The 12,155-nt window shown below is 31.3% G+C and overlaps 1 protein-coding gene across 1 annotated transcript; it reads left to right on the forward strand.

Annotated features, from left to right (window-relative positions):
• The first annotated feature begins 459 nt into the window (after nt 1-459).
• Nucleotides 460-11,919, forward strand: LOC115887927 (glycoprotein 3-alpha-L-fucosyltransferase A-like). The gene is made up of 5 exons (XM_030907464.1): nt 460-566; nt 6,094-6,292; nt 6,361-6,547; nt 11,305-11,504; nt 11,740-11,919. The coding sequence occupies exons 2-5, from the start codon at nt 6,113-6,115 to the stop codon at nt 11,917-11,919; spliced, it is 747 nt and encodes a 248-aa protein (XP_030763324.1). The 5' UTR covers nt 460-566; nt 6,094-6,112.
• Nucleotides 11,920-12,155: the final 236 nt, after the last annotated feature.

A 12,155-nucleotide genomic window follows, 5' to 3' on the forward strand; every position in this document is an offset into this window, starting at 1 on the left:
CACTTCATGTCAGTTTAATAATATATTTTCGTACTTTTCTGCTTAGGCGTAAAAATGATTTACTTTTATGCCTAGGCGTTAAAATGACTTTTTTATATTGTCAATCACGTCGCTAAAATTAATACTTTTGTGACGTTTGAAAAAAGGGAATATTAATGAGATCGTCCAATATTAAAAAGGGACAAAACTTCAAAAAAGTAGGCGTTTTATATGAAAATCCTTTATTATTTTCAATTTTTTTTTCGTTTGCACAAAATTTTAAGCTTGGTCTTTATTAAAAATAAATTCCCATTTTTCTAATAATGTTTGAGTAATGCCAACGAAATGTTACAAAAAAAAACATATCTTGACAGAATATATATTACTAAAAAGTCGTGTTTGTATTAGATAACTGTATTTGCACTACATGGCAGGAGAGAAATAACATTTGCACTGCTATCTTTATAGTTTATTTTGTCAGTTTCTGTGCTTAGTGGTTATTAGTAAATTTAAGTGTTTTAATAATAAAAAAAATACAGTTATGCTTGGTCCACATTATTTATAAGTTATAGATTCGTTATAATAAAGTAAGTAAAGTATATACAAATTTACACAGAACAATATTTTATTTTATAAATAGTATACGGTCGAAAAAAAACAGCGTCACGGTGGTCTTTGAAATAAGTGTTTAGAACTTCTTTTATGTCAGTTAAAAGGAGGGATTAAATATTACTAATAATAACTAGTGTATGAACTGAAAGTTTTACCTGCGGTTTTCGATAAGTTTTTGTACAAAAGAACCTTAAATTTTACTACAAAATTGTATTTTTATAATATATACCTTGTGCGTCTCGTAAGTGGCTCACCCCCTATAACTTTTTTATTTTTTCATAAAAAAACGATTTGGTTTGTTAGTATATGACATTAATTGGCGTATTCAATTGTTTTTGGTCACTTCCTAATTCGCCGGAAATGACAACAACGTTTGATTTTTAAATGACACCCTCGACGGGTATTTTTCTACTTTGTTCGACAGAAAACGACACTCTTAATAGAATGACATATCATAAGTCAACTTTTGACATTTTGGCTTTAAAAAAAATCGTATTTTGAATTTGAATATAGAGTGCCATGGATGTGTTAAAAACAGTAATGTAATTTTTAATCAACGAGCCTTTGAAAAATATATTTGATCGCCTAATATTTTTCGTGTCTTTTCCTGGCCGGTTAAAAGATGCCCAAATCTTATTTTTAATCATATCTCAATTTTTTCAAATAGGAAAAGGTTAGCTCATTAATATTTGGAAAAAGCATTTTTTACGAATAATTTGGTACCACACATTTGGTATTTCGAGTCAAATTGTCGTTATGAACCACATGTTACGATTTCAAATAAACCATATGCGAAAGTGTCAAAAGTTGACATATGATATGTCATTCTACTCAGGGTGTTACTTTCTACCGAATAAAGTAGAAATACACCGAGTGTGCCATGTAAAAATCAAAAGTTAAGTTCTTTAAGTTAATCTTTAAGTTGTGGTCATTTCCCGTCAAACAGGAAGTGACCAAAAACTATTGAATACGTCAATTAATCCTAATTTATGTCATATACTAACATACCAAATCTCGTTTTTTATGCGAAAAAATAAAAAAGTTATAGGTGTGTGCTATTTTTGAGATGCACTCGGTGTTTATTTTTTTAGAGGATAAGAAAACAAGATTTGGTGTATTAGTATCTGACATAAATCGGGATTAATTAAATCGGGACATATCATGTGTCAACTTTTATTATAAAAAACAAGAAAAAAGTATTTTACATTTCAATCTAGAGTGCCGTGGTTGGGTTAAATTCATTAATTTTGAATAAAGAAGCCTTGAAAAACTAGATTTGATCGTCTAATCCTTTTCGTGTTTTTTCTTGGCCGGTAAAAGATGCCCAAATCGTATTTTTAATCTTAACTATTCTTTTTCAAATGGTACAAGGGTGGCTCATTGCACTGTGGCTCAAAAAGTATTTTTTACGAATATTTTGGTACCACATACTTGATATTTCGAGTATTTCGAGTCAAATTGTCCCTATATTGTCGTGGCACTCTATCCTCAATCATGTCAACTTTTGATATTTTCGCTTAGTATTTTAACTTTCAATCTAGAGTGCGAAATATTAACTAAAAATTAAAAAAAGGATAAATTGTTGAATAAGTTAGAATGCAACAAAATAAAAATAAATCAGTTCCAACATTATTCGTATTACCATCGTTATACATGTAGGTATTTTTTAAAAAAGGACAGGCATTTTATCATACCATTTTACACCTATTCTGATAATCGCAAAATACGCAAGCGAGTAATGACAATTTAAATTATTGTTGGCGAAATATGCTACTTTATATGTAAGCCCAATCGCGGGAAGGTTATTTTAATAATTGCGAAAAAAATATATTTATTTGTTGTTACTATACCGTTACTCGAAGCACTAGTACCGGGACATATAAAATTTTAAATTTTTTATTATATAAAAAATAAAATCTTTATTGCCAATGGTATAATATAGTGTGGCTATTGCTTTGTTTTATCAGTGCGTAAGATAAAAGATAACAAATTAATCAGACCTTATCAGCAACAATCCTTTCATAATTCCGCCAAGTTGTCTCAACACATTCTGATCACAAATATGGTAAGTTTTTTCAAAATAATTTTTGGAAATTTTCGCAAAAAAATCAAATTTTTAGTGTTATCCTTGGTCATGAATTTGAAAAACTACAATATGGCAAAAACTCACTTAGTATTGATTGATTAATCCAACTGTAATTTTTATTTAATGCAATATTAGTTATTAAAATGAGCGTAACAGTGTCTATGACGGTTATTTTAATTAGTGTATAGACATTAAACAGAAATTTAAAAAAAAAAATTACAAATATCCACAGAATAGTTTACTCCAATAATTCTATATAATATAGTGGTGTGATACAAAGTCTTGTTAAGGTATTAGTGCAATTTAAATTAAGTTTGTTGTACAGGGTGGGTCAAATTGGATGCTTTTAAAGGGAAACACCCTTTTCTATAGGAGATCGACGAAAACTAATATCGGTGTCTGGAGCTCAATTTTTATCAAAAACATGATGGTGAAAGTCGCACATCGATATTTTTTTAACAAATCGCTGTAACTTTTTTGCTATGGAAAATTTTGTATTTTTATGAAAACATTTCCAAAGCACCTTTTTACGTAGAATAACGTAGTTTAAGTACAATTTTTTTAAAATTAATAATTTAAGAATTATCAACAGAAAATTTCATTTTTTATATGGGACACCCTGTATATTTGTAATTTATTGAAAATAATTTAAAATTACCTTTCCAAAAATATAACACACTTGATATTTTGCTCGATTCCTCTTCGAGATATAGGGTATATAAAAATTCGCCGGCTTTAAATAAGTAGGCTTTGAACGACACCGGCTGTAATGCAAAAAAATTCTAGCTGTGAACATCAATTAAAAGGAAAATAATATTTGCTATGAGAGATGCAGAATTTTATAACAATTTAAAATATATTTAACCAACATCAACACATTTAAACTAAATCTAATAACAATAAAAATAAATAGCAAACCAAGGCATGAGATTTTGCTACAGGTGTTCGACATATCGACCGTCTTCTGTTATGGACAGACGGGGCAGTTTTTGAACATTTCCCGCGAAATTCATTAACTCAGTGGGTGTGAAAGATACCCTCTTATAACTGCTAAGTATTTTTAATTTTGTCTAGATTATACGGACGAATAAGGAACCTTATTCTTCCGCAAATATATCCAGGATTAGATCCATGGGAACTAAGTCAGGCTGCCTGGACGGCCAACGGCTGGGATCTTGATTAGCCATCCAATTATTCTTGAAATTGGCTGCAAAAATTTGCTAACTTCAGCGTTCAGAGGCGGTGCGTCGTCTGCTGGAAAAATATGTTGAGTTCCATTAGGGGCTTGCCAATAAGGGGTCCAGCCTACTAGTTAAAAGTTAAAAGTGGCGAACTTTAAAAGTTCTGTATTTCATGAATTATTACAAAATATGAAGTGCTATATTTTGGGAAAGGTAATTATACTTCGTTAATTAAAAATATAGAGGTGTCCCAAATAAAAAATCAATTTTCATTGATAACTCATAAATTATTAATTTTAAAAAAATGATACTTAAACCATTAAATTCTACGTAAAAGGTGTGCTTTGGAAACGTTTTCATGGAAATACAGTTTTCCAGAGCAAAAGCAGCGATTTGCTAAAAATGCACATTTTGAAAACACCCTGTAACGCCGAAACGGTAACAGATATTGATGAGTGGTTTTCACCATCATGTTTTTGATGAAAATTGAGCCCAGACACCGATATTAGTTTATCATTTCTATAGAAAACGGTGTTTCCATTTAAAAGTTACCGAATTTGACCTCACCCTGTACATTAGTGTTTCATAGTTATATTAACTAAAAAATTAAATAATCTCTCGAATAATCCCAAAATAAGAGCTTGTATAATATAGTTAGATATATATGTTGCTAAGATTAAAATTGCGGAAATTATAATTATGCTAAATTTGATGTGATGTTTATTAAATGTGTTAGTTTTAATAAACTATTACAATGGTGTGGTTCCAAAATATAATATGTGTATATTATACATTACATACTTACATACTTAGTGTAGTATATTATACCAAATAAATAAAACAAAGTCAAGTTACTCCGTTTAGAACTACTCAAGAATGTCTGGACCGATTTTTATCTCCGCCCCGAATAGCTGATTAATTATTAAAATATCGGAAAAATTAACGGAAAAAATTATACGGAAAATTTATTATTAAAAAAATTAGGTTTGGAACTATGCCATCTTTCCCAATTGACAGCTAACGTCGTGCATAGACGCATAGCTTGTTTGTAATAATTGATGTCCACTGTAAATCAGTGACATACTAGACATTATACAGGGTATTCAAAAAAAAATAAAAAAAAATTAGAATAAAAACTTAGAACTTTTGTTTGGCGTAGTCTCCAGTGAGCGTACCAGATTGTATGTCGAAAATATTTAATCCTAGGTGGCTCAGGGTAGAGTGATCGGAATTTTTAATGAACACCCTGTATATTATTGCATTTTTGACTTTCTTTCAGATCATTTTACAGAATCCTAAGATATAATAAGCTAAGAGTAAATACATTTCGATAGTTTCAGAGATATTAATAAATAAAGGGTGTCCAAAATTTACGTCAAATTTTCTAAATCCAGGCAAAATAATTTTCTTTGTTTTTTTTTTAATGGAAATAATGGAAAATTTTTTTAATGGTTTCGGCAGATATACGCAGTATTATTTGAGATGGCACTCTCAACGGTAAATACTTTAGAAAAATCAATGTGTAGCTTTACAAAATTTTACTGTAGAGAGATAGAAATATAAAATCGCGAATATCTGCAAAACCAAAATTTTGAAATACCTTTTTTAAAAAAAAAAAAAAAAAAAAAAAAAAAAAAAATTTATTGAAAAATAATATACAGTATTCCATTTAAAAAAACAAAAAAAAATTATTTGATATTTTAGAAAATTAGGCGTGTGTATTTATCTTGTATGATTTGTTGACTATTTATAATAAGTAAGTATAGACCATCTAAAATAAATACCTAATATACTTTTGATTTCAAGACAGTTCTGTATTTTTACTAATTTTTAAGAAAGGCTGGAAAATTTATATTTTATTTATTTATTAACCTCTGAAAATATCAAATAATATTATAAACATAAAAAAAAAAAAAAAAAAAAATGTAATAATATACAGGGTGTTCCTTTTAACAAAATGCATCCCGATCCACTCATACTTTCTTGAGGCACCATATAATATTTTCCTGAAATACATCCTAGTACATACAGGTTTGCCCTTAAACAAAATTCCCAAGTTTTTTATTCTAGGAGCTACACATGCCCGACGCACTATTGCCGTACCCTGTATTTAACTTGTTCATCAGAATGATTCTGTAAGAAAAAGGATTTAGAATAATTATCAATAAAATTTAGTTACTACTGTATTAAGTGAAAAGTTTTTTCCATTATTTTTCAATCAATATTTCCATCCAGGTAATGGAGTATTCCTAAAATGCCTCCACGACTCTCAGCCCGCAAGTTCGTCCTAGCTTTCCTCGTGGTTATCGGAGTGACGGTCTTGGTGGGTACCAAGTACAACTTGTCTCATCTGGTCAACAAATCCGCACAACCGTTGGTTCAAGTGTTTAAAAATGAACTCGGAGCTCAAACCCAGAGACCAGAAGAACAAGAGGTAGGTTCTATATAGAGTGTCTGTGCTATTATTGTTTAATTTACATTTTTGTTTTTGTTTATTTTAAGGAATTTCTCGATAACAACATATTCGAGGAGCCGGAAAAAACAGTGAAACCTCCAGAAAGGCCGTGGTTCCTGCCTGATGGTACGATTTACCCTACGAAAAGTAAAGGACCTCCAAGACTGTTTCCTGATCAAGCCGATGGAGATAGGATTTATGATCAGTTGATGTACATGCCAGATGACTATCAAGGTAAGCATATTCACACTGATAACTAATGACAAACCGTTCAACCTTTTAATAGTATTACATACGAGTTTGTATTTTAAGATAAGATCCGTTATAAGTATATACCGGGTGCTAACTTAAAGTGGCTTCCACCTATAACTTTTATTTGTTCAGATAAAAAACGTGATTTGGTATGTTAGTATATGACATAAATTAGATTGATTGTATCTAATTGTTTTCGGTTCCTTCCTGTTTCACCGAAAATGACTAAAATTTTGATTTTAAATGGCATCCTCTTGAATTTTTTGGCCTCTTCTAGGTTTTTCCATGCTTCGATCTCTAGCCAATCTTATCCATTGACTTCCCGCCACTGCCCTGATGTCATCGACCCATCTCTTTGGTCGGCCCACACTTTTTGTTGTTCCCCTAGGTCTCCATAGGATTACTTTTTGGGGCCATCGGTCTGGACCCTCTCTTGCCACATGTCCTATCCATTGCCACTTCAGACTTGCCACTCTTAACGACATCTATTAATTTTGTTTTTGACGTATGTGGGTATTCCGTAATTTTCTCTAATGGTGACTCCCAACATGATTCTTTCCATAACTCTTTGTGCAACTCGCAGTTGTTCAGCTGTTTTTCGGGTAATTGCCATAGTATCCAAGCCATACGTAAGCACATGTAGAATGCAGCTGTCGTAAGCCCTTTTCTTTAGGTTCATGGGCACCTTTTATCCTTGAAAATATTGCTCATATTTCCAAATGCTACTGGATCCTGCGTTTGATCTCCATATTTTGGTTTTCCTTGCCCAACTTGATTTTATGACCCAAATATATATAATGAATCTACGTTTTCAATAATAACGTTGTCAACGGTAATGTTATGGATATTGCTGCTCATTATCTTGGTCTTTCAAGTTCATTTTGGCACCAATTTTCTGGGATTGGTCATTTAGTTCATTTAGCATGGTATTTAGTTCTTGAATGTCGGTGCTCAGCAAGACAATATCGTCTGCGAACCTCAGATGGCTAAGGTGTACCCCCATGTTTAGACCTCTATTTTCCCATTCTAATTTCTTGAAGGCATTTTCCAGTGCCAGTGTAAATAACTTAAGAGAGATGGTATCTCCTTGTCTCACGCCCCTGCCGAGTGGTATTTTTTCTGTTTTGAGGTCATCATCTAATTTAATTGGAAGGTTGCACTATCATAGATATTTTTAATAATGGTATAATACCTTGAATCAATTCTCGCGTCCTCCATTGCAGCTAGAAATGACCAGGTTTCGATGCTGTCAGAGGCTTTTTGGTAGTCTACAAAGGCCAAAATTAGCGGTATACGGTAATTTGCTGTTTTTTCAATGACTGCTTTAATTGTTTGTAGATGATCGATGGTACTAAAACCTTTTCGAAAGCCTGCCTGTTCTAATGGCTGATAGGAATCTAGTTTCGTAGACAGTCGGTTGTTGATAATCCTAGTGAAGAGCTTGTATAGATGCGAGAGAAGGCTTATTGGTCTATAATTCTCTATATTTGTAAAATCTCCTTTTTTGTATAATAGCACAACTTATGCGTTTTTCCATGCGTCCGGGATTCTTCTACTTCTTTGTCATATATTAACATACCAAATCTCGTTTTTTATCAAAAAAATAAAAAAAGTTATAGGGATGAGCCACTTTTAAGACGCACCCGGTATATATCGTAATATGTAATTACAAGTCCGGTAAATTAAGTTTTACAGTATGAGTGAGATATTTATTAAGAATTTCAAAACAAATACTGTAAAAGTTAATTGAGGCCAAATTTTATTGACGTACAATTTTATTTCATACTGTTATATGTAGGGATAATAGTATATTGTTTTATTAGTATAAAAATGAGAATTCTTATGACGAGGCTATATCTTTAATGTTATAAGCGAGGCAAAAAGTACAATACAACATTTTTTAAATGTCACAAATAAGCACAAAATACCATAAACACTTTTTCATAAGTATTTATATTTTTAATAACTGTTTGTAATCTACTTTATATTAACCAATTAACAAACATAACATATACAATAATTTTATATACTAATTAATTCTAATAAAATTGTTTGATAAACATATTGCAATTAGATTCCTGCAGATTGAGTGAAAAGTTTTTGTTCTTAAATATCTACTCTACATGTTATATACGCGTGTTCAAATATTAATTTGTGGATAGCTCAAACGAAACAAAATTGAACGAGGTAACAGGAAACGCCACAAAAAACCCATGCCTTGCCTAACAGAGTAGTTTTCCGGCGCTTTTAAGAATCGAAAGTAAGTCGAAGCAAACCGAAGTAGGTCAAGACAACTAGAAATAAACCGAAACGCGACAAAGTTGGGTGTCGAAACGCGACCTTGGCCTGCTTCGAAGAATTCTCTGCACTATTGTAGAGCGTGTTTAAGGTTGTGCACCCCAAAGCACCCAAGCGCCGCTACTGATTTCGCAGTATTAAAGAATCGCCCTTTTTATACAGCACAAATATTATTAAAAAAGCAATCAAATTTAATTATTTTGATGGTTCGTGTTAGATCGATGTTTATTCATCATTCACAATTCATCACCTTAAACGTCAGTTTTTTTGTGCCTCAAAGTTTCCTTTAATTAAATAAAAACTAAGAAATTAATTTTTGCAGTTCGATAAACTTTGAAAGAACAAGATAAATGACCTGAAAACCTTTCCAGAGAACATAAACGAGGAAAATTTAGCGCAAAGAGTTTTGCAATTTAACAAAAACCTTCAAACAAAATGGAGTTTTAATGTTTGTGCTAGTAAACGCATTTTCAAGCATTTAATTGGCCTTTTTAGTGAGATATAAACTGGCAAACTTTTCCCGAGCTAGGTTTTCAACATTATTCTATGGCGATAAGGGAAGATGAGATAATATTATTGACCTAAATTCATCACTGTTTTTAAACAAATCCAAAATTTTTTTTTTAGATATTTAAAAAAATGGGCGATTGAGGTTTTAAAAGCAAATAAAATCTTATTCAACCTGAAAGTACCTGATCTGTATTCTGGGTGTGCGACTGGATATTAGGAACGCTATTTGGGATCTCTCAAAAACGGTAAGAGATACAGGGTGGCTTAATTTAGGGCAAGTGTTAAGGAAGTCAGTTCATCGACTTAAAATAAAACATATTTTAAGTCTATGGTTCAGTTTAATAATTGATCACACCCTTGGAATTTCTGAAAATATAAGAGTTAACTAGAATTTTTCGTCTCAGTTATTATTATATATCTCAGTTTTCGTAAGATATATCCTATCTAAGTTGTTACATGTTGTTACTTTATAAATATATACTGCAAATCAAAATCACGTTTATTATACATACCATCGCTATCTTCAAGCAATAAAACTAAATAAATCGTGTGTACACTGCACACATTCAATTACATTTATCTCTTTTTTAGTACAAACTAGTATTAGATAATTAAAGAGGAATCGCATATTTTATTGATTCGGGACTAGAGATACTAATAAATGTATTTAACGTTATTCAAGTCCTGACATAATATCATTTTAGATTTACACCTGTAATTTCTATTAAACCTATTAATATAAAAACAAGCAGAAAATAATTCAAATACACCTGAAAGGCCTGAGCACAACGAACCAAGGAAAAGATAAATTTGTCAAGAAATAGTCAAATATAATTTACAAAAAAGCAGCTGTTCTAAAATGGTTAACATGGCGCCTTTTCAATCCTTAATATATGATTATAATAATAGTTATTAGACTCAGTCATTACTCCATTATTCAGTGTTATATTAGGTGAATTTAATAAGTGCAAATATTTTTTTTGTGGGCTGGTAAAATATCGATAAAAGAAACATATTTTTCTTTTACCGTTTTTCAAATAATTCCAAAATAAACTGAGAGTTATTTTAGTTTGAAAATAAAATATATATTTTTAAGTTTAAGTTTTGAGAACCACTGATTTTTTTTTTTTTTTTTTTTTTTTTTAAATTTAATTTACTATCCATATTGCTATATTATCAAGATATTATGTTTTTCAACTAAAATTAAACCAAACCAGTTTTTTAAGAAATTCTAAAATTGAAAAAATTTTTTTTTTGCGAAACAAACCTCATAGTCGTGTTTCTGGGTCGAATTATACTAAATGCAAATATTTGCCCACTTATTTAAGACTCTCTATAAATAATTCTGTTGATGGTATCAAATAACATAAAAAAATATAAATGTGTATAAAGCAAGTTTTAATCGATTAGTTTACTAATTGCTGAAAGTATTTTACGTGGAGAAAACAACTGCATATAAATTTTTGCATGCAGTTGTTAATGTTCCGTAGCCGGTTGTTCTAAATTGGATCCAGTCCAACCTAATATACAACGAAACATATTTGTTATACTTTTTGCTTTTAATCGTAGATTGCAAATGTTCGTGCCAAAGTAAGGGAAGAATGAAATGTAATCACTCAATTATTTTAGTATTGCGTTTTGTAAAATATTTTATGTGGATTACACATTTACATTTCTATAAGTAGGGAGTCATATTGATATCGAAATCAAATCTCTTCTCAAAACTCCCAGACAGGGAAATCAAAAACTCCCAGACATACATTTTATCCAAATATTGACGTTACTTCAGAAATTATTTAGAAAAAATTGAAAAAAATGAAACTTTTACACCCTGTATCAGCAGTATATGCTGCCGAAGTTTGGGGAATGGCAGTTCGGACCATCCTGAATAGCAAAGGATCGCTGTATTTGACATATTATTTGTGTTTTAGGGTACGACTCGCCGGAAAAGACGATCTTGCTGTACAACGGATTCAGCGGCTGGGGCCAGAAAAAGGGCAGTGCAGCATTTCACGAATGCCCTATCAGTAGATGCACTTTGACTGCGGATAGGAGCAGGGCTTCCGATGCAGACGCAATTCTGTTTAAAGACAGAGTTGTTCAGCCTCCGGTGGACAGGCCTATGAAACAGGTAATGAAGGCATGATTTATGTATAAACAAATCGCTAGACGCTTTGTATTTCATGGGATGAGAGGCATTCTAAAATTGTCATTTTATACTAAATATGTTATTATCTTTGAAAAAGAAGAGTGAGGAATTCTACAATAATGAACAAACTTATTGCAAACGCTACGCCATCTCGTATCAAAAATAGTTCATATCATTCCAATCTGTCCTTATTCATTAACTAATTCTATTATTTCAGGTGTGGATATTATATCACTTGGAGTGTCCGTACCATACGCAAAGCGTCAAAATTCCGGATTCGATAAACTGGACCTCAACATACAGGAGAGACAGCGATATCGTAGCTCCATACGAATATTGGATGTACTATGATCCAGAGTGTAAAGCCCTTTGTTGTTATTATTACTTTTTGTTATGATAATTGTTTAGAAAATTAAACTTTTCTTTTGCAAACAAATTTCAATTTTTAAACTTAGCAAAGGTGGGTTTATATGTATCCGTCATGCGTCGTTCGTCGTTCCGTCACATCAATCGTGTTGAGGTAGTAGCTGTCATTTTGAAATAAACCAATAAAATTCTATAAAATCAACGACGGACGATAAAAAACGGATGCATATAAACAGTATTACGTAACTGGAAACGGAAGCATACTGA

This window comes from Sitophilus oryzae, unplaced genomic scaffold (genome assembly GCF_002938485.1).
Source record: "Sitophilus oryzae breed Bouriz unplaced genomic scaffold, Soryzae_2.0 scaffold_1165_pilon_pilon, whole genome shotgun sequence".
NCBI lineage: Eukaryota > Metazoa > Arthropoda > Insecta > Coleoptera > Curculionidae > Sitophilus > Sitophilus oryzae.